Genomic DNA, 18940 nt, shown 5'->3' on the forward strand with positions numbered 1-18940 from the left:
TGTAATGACTCAGCACCGACATGCACTGTGAACTGCCTTCTATACTTTCTACATGCTTGCTGAAACAACCAATTGTAAGAATGCCAAAATTTTAGGGAAGCCTGTAAATTGAATTATTGACATCCAACGTTGTTCCTCTGAATGCTTCTGATTTTATTCTCTTTGCTTACAGGACTACCTCAGTGATAACCTGATTGAACACTGGCACAAAACAAATTTCCGTATAATTTTCAGCTAAATTTCTATTTTAGATATCTTCTTTTCAAGAGCAGTTACTTTTTCTGATATGAAGAGATAAAGAAATAAAAGAAAGAGAATAGGGAGCATGAAGTTAAATCACACAGACTTGATCATCATTCTGGTAGCTTTGACAGAGTAAGGAGCATCAGTTTTCCAGGTATCCCAGTGGAGGCCTGACGCCCAACCAATATTGTCACTGGCAGGATGCCAGTCGCCATTCAATCTGGCAGAGCCACAGCGGCTGTACCACCAGCCACCACCTTCTGAAAAGCTACATTCAGTCTCGGCAATGTCACCAAAGATGCATGGGGAGCAGCCATCATTGTCACGGTCAATGGTGCTGAAGCCATAACCATTCTGATCAATCCCACCATAGGCACCACGGATGGCATCACCTGTGGACAAAGTAGGAATGTATTTGAGGAAGTCTGGAGTTTGTAATTCAGAGGGTTTCTTTTAAATGTAGCTTTTTCTGAACAGTGGCCACTGTGTTGAAAATGGCACATTAAAGTTGGTCAAGTCAAGGCACTGATACATCAGCCAATTCTCGGCAACAGTTCAACAACAAGAGTATTACGAAATTTCCAAGTCCAAGTCACTGTGACCGATGGCCATTGTTTTCTCATGTTTCCAGGTGTTTCCTGTCTGATTCATTCTCAGAACAGCCTTGGTTTTCATTCTCAATTACAGTAATGTCAGTCATACAGCTATACATCTATAAAATTGAAAAGTGTATTTTAGTGCCTATAAATTCAATGTTTCATTTGAAAGGGAAAATGTGGTAGCTGTATTTCATCTTTCAAAAGTTGCACAGTCTCACTTTAAAGCTGCCATGTGTGGAATTTTATCATACATAAAACAACACTTCATTATTAATCTAAGTTTTTAAGGCAAAAGAGCCATAAGCACAAAAAATATTATTGTGGTCTAAAGTAACAGACTATTCCAACCAGCATAAATGAAAGCTAAATATGCATTAACATTTACGTGTCAATAAGAAGCAAAGGAAAAGCAGGACAGTGGAGAACATCTAAAAAGTAGGCTGGCTTACCTGCATTTCCTCTGTATTTCCCGACGTGCAGTTTGTAAGCTGCTTTCTCACTGCCCAGTCTGAAGTTTTTGTACTGGGCAAAAGCAGTGCCACCTTCATGATCCCACAGGTCGACCCTCATGATCCACTTCTTGCTCTTGTTCTTGGTCAGAGAGTAAACATTTTTCAGGCCAAGCCAGTGGTCCTCTGAGGGAATCAGCAGAGCACAAGTAAAGAATTAAAATTTTCCTACATCCATTTTCAGTATGTGTAACAGCCTTGCGAATACCTTTATTCAAAATACTTTTCAAAGCCATAATAAAAATATTTACATGGCTCCAAAGCAAAGTGTTTGGCCCTTTACAATAATAGTTTCTGGAGGCAGATTGTTGAAGCCAGCTGCAAGTAAGTCAGGCAAAAATTCAGTTAATTACAGCTAAAGGTTCAAGCTTGTTATTACTGTGCACTTTGTGAGACATGCCACAGCCAAGACGAAAGGCTCTCTTTCAGAAGCCCTGTGCTGGATCTTGACAAACAGCTGCAGGCAGATGCTCCAAAGCCAGCTACTAGCCCTACTTTCCCGCCCTCAATTATGCTATTCACATAACTCAACAAGCCAAATCCTCTCAGTCCGCAAGTGTTCTATCTCCCCATGACAGAGCTGTTCTAGACATTGCACGCAAAATTAAGAATGTGTCTGCGGCAACATTTTCTGCCTCCTTGAAACAGCATTTTCTTCGACTACAAATGTTTCGTCACTCGGCCTGAGGTCATTTAAAGTGCTTCACTTCAATTCTACTTGGCCCCCAAGAGAGTTTGAGTCTATCAGCTCAGAGTGCTGCTGCTGTTCCTCACTCACACTACATGAGTCGCCATGGTCGTAGCTGCCATTCATCATGCCCTCTCTCATTCAGTCGCTTCGCACCAAAATTGGATCCTCATTCTGTACCAGTTAAAATGAACACTTAAGAAAAATAAGAAAAATATAAAAATGTAAAACACAAAGTGAAGTAAATAAAGTGTGCTTAGTGCCAGTCTATGGTGTGCTGTGAGTGTTTGATTGTGTGTGTGAAGGTGTGTTCATGTGGCTGGGGGGCGGGGGGGGGGGGGGGGGGGGGGATCTCCAGACCTGCTTAACAAGGATCAGGAAACTAGTCACTGGCCTCCATTGTCCTTCTATTTTCTACTCCCATGTAACAATGTCGATTAAAGGCTTTGGAAAACAGGACCCTGCTCTCACAGCAAGATGCTTGTCACTGACTGTTGACATTCTCAGCCTTTGCATCCCTTCTTCAATTAGACTGCATATCTCCTGTGGTTGTCCAATGGAACCCATGTCATTGCTGGCTTTTCCGGCTTCCCGAGTTGCACCGAATTCACCTTCATCTGCCTACGATCCTTCTCATCATCCCCATGTCACTTCACCATCGACACTTCTAACTGACCGACCCTCAACATCTAATACTCTCCTAATTTCTGCTTAACCTCTAAATGACATATTGTGGTCGTGTGATACTTACGTGTCAGGTTTCCAAAACCATTTTTATATGCTGCCCATTTCATGTTAAAGGAAACTGCTCCTCCACTGCGTCTCTGAAACACTGTCCATCCTCCATCTGGTTGCATTATGCAGTAGACCTGAACAGGAAGTCCAGTGAACATATGTTGCGCAAGATAGCTGTCACTCATATTAACTGTTTGTGTGAGCATGCTTGGGTTATTAGGAAGTATGGTGCCATACAGAGGAACTGTGTTGTTATGCAGAGGAACTATGGTGTTATATTGAAATGTAAGAAGCTCCTCTCAGTCTGAGAGGAGGTGTAATATTTTGTTTTTTCTAATATTTTATAGTTATTTTGTTGAATCAGGCAATGACAATTTAAAATGAAAGAACAGCATAATCTTACAATTTTGGCTTACCATAACAATATGCAATACAAAAACTATGAAAATCTATTGGCAGAATTTCATCTATTTAGCCATTAAATGTGTATTTAAGACCCCTTTACTGGGTTCTTGTTTTACCACGTTGGGTGAAACACATTCTAAAATGTGCCAGTGATAGTTGTCATTTCAATTCATGACCCTAAATGAAATAAGAAACCATTTTTTTTGTTCAAGGAACTGTTGTTTCAAAATGTAACATAAAAAAAGGTTTCATCACTAAAAACTGCGCTGTAGGTGCCAAAGAATGCAGGCATAACAACAGTAACTGGAGTTGGGCTTAGTGAACATTCAGTTACATGCAGTAATCACTTATTACATTACATGTCAGACTTAGGATCTTCTGTGATACCTTAAATGGGGTCTTAACTCCAGGAGGTTGGATTACATAAACCCCACTGGATGCTTGTGGTGAAAGAGCCTTAATCTGTGTGCATTCTGTTCCTAAAGTTAGTATAACAAGAGAAAAGCAAGAGGATAACCAACATACGGTGCATTTTACTGACCATAATTTGTACATGCAAAATTGTAAGACATCTGCAAACAATTATACAATAACATGCATTGTACCTTGAGAGGGAACTGCAGTCTGCTGTTTCTAGAAACACCACAGAAACAGTTTTAAAGTGAGTTACTAAACATTGTTCTTGTCTGAAACATATTAAAGAAAATAGACTGGAGATCGACTATTTTTACCTTAGTCTGCTCTGTGCAGCTCAGAAGAAATGCCAAAGTGAACACACAGCAGGCAGTCAGGCTCTTCATTTTGTCCTGATTTTCTGAGTTTAACAGCGACATGTTCGACTTAAAAGATAATATATTTTGTAGATCTAAAACTTTTTATAAAACCGTTAGCTACACTGAAAAGACACAACTGTGTTACTGCAATGAATGTTAACATTTTAGACTTCTTACACTTTCACAACATTTAAGATTAAAATGCCACCATTTATAGTCAATAATTTATTTATCCATGCACGTACCTGCGTGTTAAATGAACCTTGTATCCTGAACTCCACAACAGTTACACCCTTTTCCACCAGCTAATCTACCACCCCTTCCTCTTGCTCACGATAAACACTGCAGACTCAACCCGAACAACGGAACCAGTCATCTCACTCCACACACATTTTTTACAACTGTGCCATTTCAACACGGCTGTGTTAAAATATGCCCAGAGGTGTTTACAGGCTTGCTTCTCTGGCTTTTACCATCTGGACTCATGACTCAACACAACCAATGTTCTAACTCACAGAAGAAATACTTGCTGTGTTGTTGAAGCCTGAAACAGTGCAATTAACCACAGATAGATAGTAGACACACTATAAAGTGTGTCCTTATGCCTGTGTGATCGCATGAGATAAAACATTTCTACTCTCAAATAAACTATGGCGGCCCTGAAGGTCTAAACGCAACATCTCACAAAATGCGACAACATTTCAGAAAACACACTGTTTCACAAAATACAATGACATTTCACTCCCCTAATTCTTACTCTAGTGTCATCAGGAGGTAGCCCATAGAGCTAATGACTTACTATATGACCATGCGCCATAAAAGCTCCATCTCAGGTAAATGCACACTGTGAAACAGGAGGAAAGTGACCAAAGCAGGGAGACACTGTGAGCATATCACTGCCTCCAAAGTCTCAATACTCAGCTTCAGCATAGACTGTGCAACCAACCCTGTATATGACACTATGTATGCCTGCCAATTATTTTTAATTTAATTTTTTTTTTAAATATTTTATTTACTTTATTAATCCCAAGCTAGGAAATTACTTCTCTGCATTTAACCCATCACTGATTGAAACACACATACATGCAACATGCAGTGAAACACAGGAGCAGTGGGCTGCAGCAAGCGCCCGGGGAGCAAATTGGGGATTAAGTGCCTTGCTCAAGGTCACATCTGCCAGCTAATGGAGGGGGGGAGCATGTCATCAATATCATCCCACTGTGACTGAAGCACTGAAGCCTCGTACTTGTTCAACTTAAAAGATATAAAAGTAAGCCTATGCACCTCATTGAATTATGATTTTATATTTATTTTTTACTTACTCAATAGGCTGTTTGACACCAATGGGGTTGCAGTTGAGAGAACAAAGCTAAATCGTCATCGCTATAAAAATGCATCAAAGCAACACATTAATTTGTAGGAGTACATAAACATCATTATAATCAGATGTACCCATCGTGGACAGTGATGTTAAGGGTTGAAGACAAGAGAGATTCAATTACCAAAAAGGTCCAATTGAGAGACCTTTCATTTCATCCTGCATGACATTTCAAGCACACAGCTCTTTCTCAGACTGCTTCTGGACGTGTGTGTCTTTTTCTGTTATCTTTGCAGTGATATTATAATCCTATTAATTTACAGTTTTTGGGCAGCTGCAAGCATGGCTGTAGAATGCTGTAGGAGTTTTGACTTTTCTCATGCAGCATTTCCTTTGTGACAAACAGTATGTACCAGTGTGTACTAATTTTGTACATTTTTGTGCAGAATGGAAGATAAATAGCAGTTTACAGCTGTTTCACAGAAACCTTTTTAATAACATAATCTATCAAAATCTATCACGTAGGTTTAAAATTGAAAATCTTGATAGCCCAGGTGACAATTCTGAATTTTCTTTTTTTTCTATACATCACATATCATTCACCAGCATTGCTCCTACCCTCAAAGAACCGAAGAACACAATTTTCTTAAAATCACCCATTAACACCACCCATTCATACTTAAAATTCAAATTTCCCAAACCGACCTGCACTCAAAAATGCTCTAATCTTTCTGCACTAGCTGACCGAGAAATGAGTTGTGGCAAACCCTCCACTGTACATATGGTTACAGAGCAGTCATCCTCCTCCATCCCAAACCCAGGGTACAGTGGCTCAGTAAAGGTGCTATAGAAAGTGTGAAGATGGCTGAGGGTCCCAGAGGATACACTGTAAAAGGACAGGGTGCCGCCTGGCCAGTCCAGATACACTCCGACCTTGTGGGAGCGAGACGGAGGAGCTGGTATTTCCACTGGCTGGTGGTCGTGCTGAGCACTGTAGTGATCCTCAGAACAGTAAAGAGACCAGGACTGCTCTGTGTCTCCAAACCCACAGAGATGAGAGCTTGCCCTCCGACGGATGCCACTCATGGCCACGGCGACATCCACCCAGCGCCCTCGCCACTCCACCTCCCAGTAGTGGCGTTGGGTGAGGCCTTGTTGACACAACACCTGGGATACACTCTCGAATCTGTCGGGATGGTCTGGGTACTGCTGTCTCTCCCTGACCCATGTCACCTGCTTTCCACTGTTGTGTAGAAAGAGAGACTTGGCAGCAGTGTTTGCATCCAATGTCAGTGCACATGCATCTGTAAAAAAAACAAAAAACAGATATGACTATTTCAGTTTTCTTTCAGAAAGAGAAATGATTTGGGGAAACTAGATCAGAGCGGCACAGCTGCCTGTGATAAATGAACTTCTCTGCTGCCATCTGTTGGACATGTCAGAGAAAAAAAGTGACAAAGTGGAAGATTGCAGTACGCATGAGTCATTTATATATGCACACAATCAATACTGACTGCTGAAACAGAGGAATTTAAAAATATAATACAGATACTGCCCATTGGTTAAAATTTGGTAAAAATAAAAGTGAATAGAAATAATATAAATAGAAAATGCAGTGGCTTACAGTTTTTCAGTGTCGATGTCAAGAAGCACTCGGCATTATTGTCCACACTGACAAGACAAGAGGGTTTATATATAAATGTTAATCATTAATATCCACATTTTGCTTTATAGCTTATGAAACCACACTGTACATGTTATTTGTTTTTTAAATGTATACAAAAAAATATTATATGTGCCTGTTAAGCATGTCAACAAGACGCTCCCTACTTCCCTTCCCTCCCCTGCACTTTATCATGTGTGCAGACATGTGCTTCTGCTCTGAAACTAACTTTGTCACATGTGTGCCAACAAGCATCACTCTAAAGGGAACTTGGTTAAATGAAATGTTAAATCACAAGACGTGTTTCATATTCTTGGGAATACCCATCTTCACAAGATATGTAGTATAATAATAAATAGGTTTTTTACTCTCAATTTTCAAGCTTTTTCTTTATTCTATTTTCTCTCTTTATTTTTGGATTTTTTTGCCAGGAGTGATTTAAAAGACAGTAAATCATTAGCTGTGACAGACGGTTATACCATAGTTCTTCCAGTTTACACAGCGGATCGTTTCTGCGAAGAGAGATCAGCTTCACTCCAGAGTCCTGCAGGTAGTTGTAGCTGAGGTCCAGCTGCCTCAGGTGAGAAGGATTGGAGCTCAGCGCTGAAGCCAAATAAATGCAGCCTTTCTGGGTGACTCCACAGAACGACAGCCTGTGTGGAGACAGGGTATTCATATCCAAAAACACAGTATTTGCTTACGTTACGTAAATGAATTTGATAAATATCTTCCAAAAATAAAACTGAAAATGTATAAACCAATATGTTAGTGTTTACTTTTACACCTTAAATTTGGATGTTTCTGTGTCTTTGTCGTGCTGAAATTCTTTTTGTATATCAAAGACTCTTATTTTGAATGTAAAGCCGTCTTACATTAACGTCTCCAATGTACAATGTGTGCTCGCCAGTCCAGCAGAAAGCAGTTTAACTTCTGAGTCCTGTAGGTCATTCCTACTCAGATCAAGCTCCTTCAGGTGAGACGTGTCACAGCTGAGGACTGAGGCCAAATCAGCACAGCATTTCTGGAGCTTGCACTCATTTAACCTGCAGGTTAGGATATGTTTTGTTTCAGTCAGTACAACAACAAAGTTTAAAATGAACTGCGCTTTGCTGGAGTTGAAATGATCTTATATTTGTTTTCATGAAAATGGCTTGGGCTTTTACTTGAAAACACTGACAGCGCATGTAGAGCTGTGCCATTTAAGTAGATATATACTACTTCTGTGAGTCTGTGTGAGTGACCTTAATGTCCCCAGTTTACAGTGTGGACTTCTCAATCCAGCACACAGCAGCTGCATGTCTGGACCCTGCAGGCTGTTTCCACTCAGATCCAGGTCAATGAGGTTGCCAAAGTCAGAGCTGAGAGCTGAACCAATGTGACCGCAACATTTCTGTGTAAGGCCACACCAGCTGAGCCTGACAAATGGAAGAAAATTTTAAATGAAACAGTAGCATTCATTCTTCTCTCCACTAACTCATGAGGGAAATATCAGTTCCTTTAGCTGTTCTGTGCTCCATTATGTTTATCAGCTAGTTGATAACTTTATCAGCTAGTCACTTTGAACTTGATTGGTATGCGTGTGATGGGTTCATCAGAGTGATTAGTTGAAAATAGTGATTGTGTTTGCCACATTAACCTGACAGTCCTTATACTAGTTGTCAAGATCTTGATTTGAGGATTGCACTGACCTTAGCTTTTCCAGTTTACAGTGTGGATTCCTCAGTCCAGCGATAAGCAGTGATACACCAGAGTCCTTCAAGCTGTTGTTTGTCAGGTCAAGAGATTTCAGCTGAGATGTTCCTGAACTCAGAACTGTGGCCAAATCTGCACAGCAATTCTCTTTCAGCTTGCACCGATTCAAACTGCAAGAATTCACCAAAACATATGGATTTTTTCTCTATAAAAAACATTTATAGTGATTAAATTCAAGTTGAAGCTAGTAGTTTAGGTTTGTCAAAAAGAAGAAGGTCTAACCTCACTCTTTCTAGTTTGCAGTGTTGGCTGCACAGTCCCACACACAGAGCCTTCACCCCTGCTTCCTGGAAGTCATTAGCACTCAGGTCCAGTTCTGTAAGTTGTGTATGCTCTGTACTGAGAGCAAAAGCTAGTACTTCACAGCAATCTCCTCCCAGTTTACAGTTATGTAGTCTTAGCAAAAAAGAAAAGAAAGCATTTTTAATATTCTTACCTGAAAAATAGCAAGTGGATTGCATGTGATTAAAGAGTAAGAATGACTGCAAACAGCAATAAACCTAAACAACAAGTCTTTCAACCACAAGAAATAGAAATTGCTCATTGTTTGGTTTCTAAAGAAACTGTTAACAATTGTTACATACCTTAAACTCTTTAGTTTACAATGTGGACTCCCAAAACCAGCACACAGAAGCTTCACTCCAGAGTCCTTCAAGTTGTTGTCACTCAGGTCCAGCTCTGTCACGTGAGAAGAGGTTGAGCTCAGTGCAGTGGCCAAAGCTTCACAGCAGTTCTCAGTGAGGTTGCAGCGATTTAGCCTGGAAAATGATAGAGAAGCAGTTTGTTTGAGGCTTAGACTTAAACTCAAACCAACACGCAAGAAGAAGACTATTACAATATGGGTCAACTCACAGAGCACGTGTGGAGGAAGTAATGACAGTCAGCAGCTTCAGTAACCCTTCCTCTGATTTTATGTACTTTTTCAAGTCGAACTCCTGCTCTGTTGACTCTGATGTCATCAGTTCAAATGTGAGAGCAGACCACTGGACCGGAGACAGCTTTTTGGCTGCAAGCCTTCCAGAACTCACAAAGCTCTGGACCTCTTGCACCAGAGACTCCTCTTTGAGCTCGCTTAGACAGTGGAACAAGTTGAGTTTGGCCTCTGGTTCCTCTTTAATCTTGTCCTTGATAAACTGGATGGTTCTCATCACATCCTCCTCTCCTTCCTCTTCCAAATGCAGTATTCGCCCCAAGAGCTCCTGGTTCGACTTCAGCGAAAGTCCCAGGAGAAAGCGAAGAAAGAGGTCCCAGTGGCCATCTGGACTCTGCAAGGCCTTTTCAATAGCAGTCTTGTGAAAACTGAAGACACATTTGGGGAGCCATGTTGTATACATCCTTTTCATGTAGCCAAGAAAAACATTTTCCTTTCTTTGCATGTAGGAGTGATGTACATACACAGCTGCCAGAAACTCCTGTATGGTTAAGTGCACAAAACTAAAAATTTCTCTTCTCCTTCTGCCCTCCATCACAAAGACCTCTGTGCAAACTCCTGAGTAGACGGTTGCCTCTTTGACATCCATGCCACACTCTTTCAAGTCAGCCTCATAGAAGAGCAATTTGCCTTTTTCTAGCTGACGGAATGCCAGCTCTGCTAGCTTCAAAACAACATTGCTGCTTTCCATGGGGTAGTGCCCTTCTATCATCCTGTCTGTCTGGCATAGAAGGAGATATGCGTACATCTCAGTCAGGGTGTTGGGTATGTTCCCTGTCACATTGTTACGCAACATTTTCTTCATTACAGTGACTGTGATCCAGCAGAAAACTGGTATCTGACACATGATGTAGAGGCTTCTTGATGACTTTACATGGTTGATGATCCTGATGGCAAGGTTATCATCACGTAAAGCCCTCTTGAAGTATTCCTCCCTCTGTTCATTAGCAAAACCCTTCACCTCTGTCCATAGGTGGATGTGCTTTCGAGGGATCCGGCTAGCTGCTGCAGGTCTGGATGTGATCCAGATGAGACTGTTGCCGAGCAGATCCCCTGTGATCAGGTTAGTGATTATGACATCAAGCGAGGCTGGCTCTGTTTCATCTCTTAAGACCTTGTTGTGCTTGAAGCTCAATGGAAGTAGAGTCTCATCCAGGCCGTCAAAAATGAAGAGGACTTTGCATCCTGCTCCCAGTGTCTCAAGGGGTTTCATCTCAGGGAAGAACTGATGGAGCAGTTGCATTAGACTATAGTCCTTCTCTCCGATGTTAGGATTCAACTCGCGGAAAGGAAGCGGGAAGAGGAAACTGATGTCCTGATTTTCCTCTCCTTCTGCCCAGCTCAGGGTAAACTTCTGTGCACAGACAGTTTTACCCACTCCGGGGATACCCTGAGTAAGCACAGTTCGGATTCGTTTCTCTTGCCCGGGTTTTGTTTTGAAAATGTTGCTAGCTTTAACAGAGGTTTCCTCTGTCATTATGTGATTGGACCTTTGCTGTCTGATCTCATGCTCCTCGCTGAAGCCTCCCCAAGCCCCTTCGATAATGTGGAGCTCAGTGTAGATTTTTTTCAGGTAGACAGTATCTCCTTCATCTGCATTCCCCTCATAAATGTTTTGGTACTTATCCTTCAGAGTGGATTTCAGTTTTTCTTGGATTGCATGGTGGTCACTTTCTGTTCAAAAAATAAATGAAATAATCTTGTGTCTGTATATGAATTTGAACATGTTAACATGACTCTGTACGTGGGTATCATTTCCTCATACCTTTGCCTTCTCGATTACTTGGAACTGATAAAGAAACAAAGAGAAGAGATAACTGTTAAGTGGCTAAACTCCTTCATCTTGCAAACAGTCAAATCTTAATATTTTTAAAACACATTTTACCTTTATCATAGTTCTTCTTCAGTGTTTCAGCCCACAGTTTAAGTTTCATCCTCATGAGTATATCCACTGTAATGTTAGTAGCATCGTCATAGCCATATGTCTGCAACAAAAGGTCCACAGTGCCCGGCCTGTCCACTCCATCCACCTTAGACTTTGGAATATGAGGGAATCCTTCAAGAACATTACTGTAAAGGAACCAATGGAAAGTCCTGAGCTCCTTATCAACAAGCTGCTCCAAAATGTCCAAGAGGATCTCTGGGACACTGGCCATGTCTGTTCTCCGAGCTTGTCATGTGATCTAACACTGGTGTAGTTCCGCGTTCATCATCTGGCCAAAGCAAGGTTCAAAGAAAGCAACAGTTTCAGTTTTGAGCTGATGTAGTCTGGCAAAGCTGTCGTCCTCTCACTTCCTGCTGAGTTCACTGAAGATTTACAGGCATACAGTCATCATAGAGTGCGTTGTCACTGCACAGGCTATACAATGCTGTTTTGCCGTAAATGCATTGTTCCTGCCCTTCTTATCAGGATTCAGTATTTGTTTGCATAGTATACATGACAAAACAAGTTGAGCCAGTCCAGTCAAGTGGGCGATAGGCAGGTATAGGGGCCACTTTTGAAAAGCATAATAGTGAAAGTAAGAGAACTGTGAGTTTGAAAAAATAGACACTGGGTAGCACATTATACAACATACTTTGTTTCACTTTCAAGATGTACTGCAGCAGGCTTTTGTGCAATGTTTCCAGTATGTAGGTACATTGAACACTTACTGTCACCAGTGCAAAGTCTATTGATACTAACACGTGTACTTCCATAAAACCTCTTTGAAGAGCTTCCATGGCATCATAAGAGAACAAGTAGCTATAGCTAACTGCCACCATGGTTATACTAATAGTAGCCAATTAAATGTATATAAAAGAAGTACATGACCAATACAACACAGTGGTGATTCAGACATATCAACTTGTGCACCATAATATTAATTAGCTTACTTACTCGTTACTTCAATTAAAGGTTTGTCACAGGTTACACTAGTAACTATTGGATAAAATAAGTCTCTCGGGTGGCATCCTAAAGTGGGTTGTGTACATCACAGTATTTGTTCACTTTGAGATCGGGGCACTGGCACTATAAAAAGCCACAGATTAGCGCTCTTGTTGAGGTCATTGATGAAGCAATAGCTAGAGATCAAGCAGTGAAAGCAAGAGCAGCTGTCTCCAATGAGACAGGGCTGGATCCTTCTCCCCAGAAGATTCTTTCTCAGAGTGGACATCGCTTTTGTGATCAAGATGAGGTACTATAGCCAGAACAAAATAGGTTGCAGGATGAAGCCTAAATCCCTTTTTTTTTGCATGTTTTTGTCTTCTTGTGTTTAGAGTTTTGAAAAAATAATTACAGAAAAGTGTTCCAAAACCCTGCATTTTGGAGAAAATAAAATAGAAATGTTTTTATTACGGGCGGCATGGTGGTGCAGTGGTTAGCACTGTCGCCTCATAGCAAGAGGGTTCCAGGTTCGAATCCCGGTCTGGGCCCTTCTATGTGGAGTTTGCATGTTCTCCCTGTGCCTGCGTGGGTTTTCTCCGGGTACTCCGGCTTCCTCCCGCAATACCAAAAACATGCACATTAGGTTAACTGGCTACTCTACATTGCACCTAGGTGTGTGACCAGTCCAGGGTGTACCCTGCCTCTCACCCATAGTCAGCTGGGATAGGCTCCAGCAGATAAACATTACTGTAAAAATCTTTTACAACTGCATTGTTAAAATGCAAAAGACATAAACTTACTAATATATATATTAGTAGATATTCATTGTGGTGTTTTATGTTGAGTGTGAGTGTGAATTTTGAGAAAATGAGCCACAAACAGTGTGTAAATGATTGTGAAACACTGTAATATAGTTGATGAATGACAAAATTCAAAATCTGGGGTATCACCAATACAGGAAAAGATTGTTAAATACAAGTAATTTGATTGTTGGTTTAAGTATTTCTCTCAGAATTTTTAAGGCCTGAAAGATACTGAGCTAATTGACTATCTAATGTCAAATCAGACAAAACCTGAAAATTAATGAACATACATTGTAGTGAACAACATGTAATTATCTTATTTAAACTTAGAGAAACTGTCAGAAACAGAGTGCCAACAGTCATTCCATCTATTCCGTCTGCAGTAGGTTTCAAAAATATTTTGAATCGCTCGTGTTTGTAATCACATTTGTCACATTTGTCAGTGTGTTCCTGGTGCTTCAGACCCAGACAGGTCATTATGTGACTGGTCATCTGAGTCGTCATATTTCATCAGCAAATATATTGATTACTTCTCTGGATGGTACCACCTGAACATTATACCAACAAGACTGTAGTTATATCGCATTCTAAGTGCACAGACAGCTTAGAATGCTGGGAAGGCTTTCCACAAGAATTTGGTGTGTTTCTGTGGGAATTTTTGCCCATTTTTGCATTAGAGCATTTGTGAAGTCAGACACTGAAAAACAGCTCCATAGAGAAGTGTGTCTTTTGTCTATAATTGTGTAACTTCAGTAGCATGGCCAAATTATACTGTTATTTATCATATGCTGTTGCTTTACTATAATGGTACTGTATCATTGTTGACACCTTTAAAAGGTGCACTGAAAACATGATCACACAAACATTGATCTGATTCTGATGAACACTGTAACACACTGGGTTACATCACATCCTCCCTTTAGGGACCAGGAAAGAAAGTCTGAGATGGAACTGGAGAGGAGCAGCAGCAGTATCAGTAGGCCTGTGTGGTCCACCAGTGGATACAGACCTCTCTCCTGGACCTGTTTGGGAGGATCTACGAGGATCAGGTGATACAAATTCCTTGTGCCCAGGCAGGTGGTTTCCTGTCATAGGAAACCATCAGTTCACTGGCATTATGTTCATCCAAAGTTTCAAGCTCAAATGCATCAGAATATGGTTTTTCCAGAATTTGGAGGACCCTGTTGACCTGCAGGACAAGGACATGAAGATAAGATTAATCCTTGATGCAAAAATAGGATTTGAAATTCCATGAAAGCAGCTGTTGGTCCCACAGTAACACACATCTCTGTATCTCTGCCGTGGCCTAGAGGTTGGAGAAGTGGCTTGTGATTGGAGGGTCACCGGTTTGATTCCCCCACCGGACGGGCATGAAAAATTTAGGTGTGGTGGAGTGATTAATGTGACAAATGCTCCCCCACTCCATCAGCTGGCTGATGTGCCCTTGAACAAGGCACTTAACCCCCAATTTGCTCCCTGGGCGCTTGATGCTGCCCACTGCTCTTGTGTGTTTCACTGTGTGTAATTTGCTGGATGTTGCATGTGTGTGTTCAACTAAGGATGAGTCAAATGCAGAAGACAAATTCAGTGTGTGTATGTAAAAATGTATATACTGTCAGTAAAAGCGGATTCTTCTTCTTATCTGTAGTTGTAGTTGTCTCCCCCTAGTGGCCAGCTCAGATTAATTGACATGTGATTGCAAATTTTCATGAGAGAATCAGTCCACACAAGCAACACTAGCATCAGCAGCTGGTGCTACTTCCAGATCCTCATAAAACCATGCAATTATTTATGTACCCATGCACCATACCTCATTACTGAAAATAGCAAATTCAGAAAGATGATTTTGAAAAAGTGAAAAAACAAAAAAGTAGGTCCTGACCTCAGAGAAATCTCCCTTTTCTGCAGCCTGAATTGCATTCTGGGCGATATAGTTGCGTAAGATGACACGGGGGTTGGTGTTGTTCATCACACTGAGCCTTTCCTTTTTGATGAGAGACAAGTCCCTCGCATCATCACAGTCCCTGGTTAAACGCCTCCTGGGAGATTTTAGTACCATGGAAGTTGTTTGAAAGAGACAAGAAAATGTGATAATTTATCTTATTTGGAAATCAAATTACATGTTCATTAATGAAAATGTTATGCAATATGTGCACATATTCTGCAATCACACATATGAACCCTGATTCCATAAAGCTGGGACATTGTAAAACATGAATAAAAACACAATCAAATCACCATCCTTGCTTGTGAACGACTGAGCGTTTTGAGGATTCTGCGTTCACACCCAATCGCGATATTTTCACAATACTCACCTGTATCGGCTAACCCAGCGTATCCAGTCATCGCGCTGCTTTTTCTTAAGCTCATCCTGATCTGTCTGATGCAGCTCCTTTTGCCGGCCCATCCGTTCAAGTTGCTGGGACACGCCTGGCGTGTCTGCCACCATGCCAAACATGACTGGGTTGGTTTGTGCCATGGACAGAATCATGGCCAATTCACTAAAAATGAAGAAAATGCTAAAAGTAAGAAAAATGTGAGAGCAAATCCACCCACTACAGCCTCAGCACAATCCTACCAAGTGCTACAACACACACATGTAACTCACATATTGTCCTGGAAAGTTTTATCCCCAAATTGCTAGCATATAAAAGAAAAAAATGACAGGAGAGATTTAATAATTTTATAAGTAGTATTCTGCACAGTTCTTTTTAAATGTATGTTCAATGGGAGTATATGGTGGGACAGCTGGAGAATTTACGTTGTCATTATAACTGCTCTATGAAGGAACACACACGGATCCAACCACCATACACTCCCTCACCGGTCCTCCATAGTCGGCTTATTATCCACCTTTAGCTCCTCAATAGAGGCGCATTGCTTTAGGATGAGGTCCACGACTGACCCCACTGTGGCCTCCTCACTGTCACCCTCCTCAGGCCAGGGGACACGGCTCAGCAGGCGGAAGGTGTTGGTGAAATCTGCTCCTGGAAATGCAATTACAATTACAAGATTGCAACAACTAAACAGAATATATACTGAAGGCTCAGTCATGTCTTCAAGGATTCTCACGTTACCAAAACACATGTAAAATTAATCTTTCTAACCAAAGTTTTCTTTGAAGAGTCTGTGTACCAGTGTTGTGCATGAGATGCAGCAGGTCTGATATGAGCTCCCTGTCCTGTGCCTCTTCTTTTCTCACGAGGCCCAGCTTTTTCCTCATGATGCACAGGTAAAGGGCTTCGTATGTGGGCATGAATTCATCTAGGACAGCTCCTGCCCGAGCAGCATCCAGCTCAGAGCCCAGTGCTTCCGCCAGGCGAGCCAAGTTCCAGCGACACACAGAAGGCTGGGCTTGGTATGAGTAGCGTCCTCTTTTGTCCGAGGCGTTGCAAACAAAATCTGGATCAAATCTGAAACACAGATGTAGGAGTTTTCATGAAAACACACAATGACATGAAATATTTTTACTGTATGTCAAAAAAAAAAAAAATTGATGCTGAACTGAATTATATACAGACTTGCATTTTCAGCACCCTACCTGTCCATGAAACCAAAGGGGCCATAATCCAGAGTAAGACCCAAGATACTCATGTTGTCTGTGTTGAGGACGCCATGACAAAACCCAACACACTGCCACTGGGCCACCAGCTTAGCAGTTCGCATCATCACCTGACAACAAACAAGTCAAAACGCCGGCATGAAATGAACCAATCGCTTATCATCGTTAACACTCAGTTTATGATACATGCCTCTCTGAAAAAAGCCATGTTCCTCTCTCTGCGGTTGCTATGAGTCTGCTGGATGCAAGGATAAAAAGTCTCAATGACATAATCCAGTAGCTGAGCGCGAATGTCATGTCGCCCTGCACTGGGACCTTGCAGGCCTGAAAAATCATCACGACCCAGAAAGATCTCAAAAGATCCAAACCTAAAACGAGGAGAAACATAATACAATGTTAATATGTGTTCAGATGGAGCACTATATGATCAAACTCTTGAAATGGTTCCCTACCTGATGAAGGACGGGGCGAGACGCAGGACGACTGAGCAGCGCTCAGGAATGCGCCTGCCGCTATGGAGTGGGTCTCTGCTGACATAGAGGTCAGAGGTCACGAGGGAAGCTGCACGGGTGCTGGGTATCCCCAGGGTGGCCATGGCCTCGCTGCACAGGAACTCTCTGATACTGGAGCGAAGCACCTTCCTGCCATCACCATCTCTGTGGGCATGTGTTCTGTGTTCATCGTGCTGATTTGTTTGGTATTTTCAACTCTGATTATTGAATCTTGAATCTTGTTCACTGCTACAAAAAATGTTGTCACCCTTTGCTCAGTGAGTGCGGGTTGCTCCCATTTGGTTGCAAACATGCAAAATGCAGAATCAACAGATTTAAGGACTCATTGGTCCCTGCTGCTGTTGGAATGTTGAATAACATTATGTACTTACTCATTTTTTGAGTAAATTATTGTAGCTTTCAACAACATCTCACAGAGGCCTTTTCAGTGGGTGGAGTTTGCTCACTGTGCTCACTCACTAGATTTTCCTGCCAATCCTCCAATGACAGACTGCTGTAGTGCTGATATTAGAGATTGATATTAGGAAATGAAGTGAGACTGGTGAGATGTACTCTAGGCTATGTTTAAGTCAAGAACACTATCAAATCACCTCGGAAAAGTTAATGTGTCCTACTGTGCACAAACTTGTTAAACAATAGGGATACATTTGATGTGTGCCAAACAGTTAAGCTCTTAAGCAGCTCTCCTTGGCTCAATGCATGCACATGTTTCTGGTGAGCAAGGCTTACGAAAGACTGGCTGCTGCTGGATTTCTCTTATACTTACTTGGTAAAATAAAATTTAAATAAATTGTCGCTGTGTAGATGCTGAACTGCCAGCACACATAGAAAAATTACCTGGAGTAAGGTGTGACTCCTGCTCCTTTCACCTGAATCTCCCACCGTCCGTGGGTGCCCGATTCTACCTCCCCAAGGTACATCACCGCTCCATCTCCCAGCTGTCCCGCAAACAGTCCGAACTGGTGTCCGCTGTAGCAGTGCGCAGCCGGCTCGGAGCCCGGCAGCAGCCTGGAGCCGCTCAGATATTCCGGGCCCAGAGGATCAGTGGACACATCCTGCACAGTCAAGTCGAGCAGAGCCAGTGCTGAATGCGAGTGGGCCACGAAGACCGGGCGTATCAGGGGCTGAAGAGTACGGATTCTCGAGAAACACGCGTCTGGGACCGTCCGGCACCCGAGCTCATCTGACTCATCCACCGGCAGCTTTTTCAGCGCGGTGTTGTTGAAAGGTAAGCGCTCCAGGGCCGTGGGTGCACTCTGAGAGGGCTCCATGAAGACTGGCGTTCAGGTTTAATACGACCCAGTCAGTCATAATCAGGGCGGTGCGCTTGCCTTAATACGTGTGTGAGAAATAGGGTAAAGCCTAAAAAAGTGAAATCGTGTTAAGACACGTTTAGACCGCAAATTAAAAAGTAATCAGACTAATTTGAAATACACACACACAAAAAAACAAAAGAAACCTGCAGAAAAAAACTCTCAACAAAAACGTAAAAGAAGACACCAAGCAAACCTAAAATAGCAACTTTATTTATTTATTTTTTTATTGTGAAGCTAAAAGAAAAGCAAGAGCCATAGAAACACA

General features: G+C 41.8%; 3 protein-coding genes across 3 annotated transcripts; all 3 read right to left on the reverse strand.

Moving 5' to 3' along the window:
- Window positions 1-166: 166 nt before the first annotated feature.
- On the reverse strand, window positions 167-4919 carry LOC124053975 (angiopoietin-related protein 5-like). Its single transcript, XM_046379597.1, has 7 exons — window positions 4198-4919; window positions 3911-3993; window positions 3785-3812; window positions 3567-3658; window positions 2791-2908; window positions 1292-1477; window positions 167-635 (listed from the first exon to the last, which is right to left on the reverse strand). The coding sequence occupies exons 2-7, from the start codon at window positions 3977-3979 to the stop codon at window positions 337-339; spliced, it is 792 nt and encodes a 263-aa protein (XP_046235553.1). The 5' UTR covers window positions 3980-3993; window positions 4198-4919; the 3' UTR covers window positions 167-336.
- Window positions 4920-5745: 826 nt separating this feature from the next.
- LOC124053972 (NACHT, LRR and PYD domains-containing protein 12-like) lies at window positions 5746-11948 on the reverse strand. Its single transcript, XM_046379593.1, has 11 exons — window positions 11502-11948; window positions 11382-11405; window positions 9538-11290; window positions 9270-9443; window positions 8908-9081; window positions 8622-8795; window positions 8175-8348; window positions 7806-7976; window positions 7413-7586; window positions 6895-6941; window positions 5746-6574 (listed from the first exon to the last, which is right to left on the reverse strand). Exons 1-11 carry the CDS (start codon window positions 11770-11772, stop codon window positions 5982-5984), a joined length of 3729 nt encoding a protein of 1242 aa, XP_046235549.1. The 5' UTR covers window positions 11773-11948; the 3' UTR covers window positions 5746-5981.
- A 1435-nt stretch (window positions 11949-13383) lies between these two features.
- selenoo2 (selenoprotein O2) lies at window positions 13384-18849 on the reverse strand. The gene is made up of 9 exons (XM_046378386.1): window positions 18197-18849; window positions 17300-17503; window positions 17038-17215; window positions 16827-16957; window positions 16421-16698; window positions 16110-16272; window positions 15601-15786; window positions 15168-15324; window positions 13384-14474 (listed from the first exon to the last, which is right to left on the reverse strand). Exons 1-9 carry the CDS (start codon window positions 18628-18630, stop codon window positions 14322-14324), a joined length of 1884 nt encoding a protein of 627 aa, XP_046234342.1. The 5' UTR covers window positions 18631-18849; the 3' UTR covers window positions 13384-14321.
- Window positions 18850-18940: the final 91 nt, after the last annotated feature.

The sequence above is a fragment of the Scatophagus argus genome, chromosome 22 (assembly GCF_020382885.2).
Source record: "Scatophagus argus isolate fScaArg1 chromosome 22, fScaArg1.pri, whole genome shotgun sequence".
Taxonomy (NCBI): domain Eukaryota; kingdom Metazoa; phylum Chordata; class Actinopteri; family Scatophagidae; genus Scatophagus; species Scatophagus argus.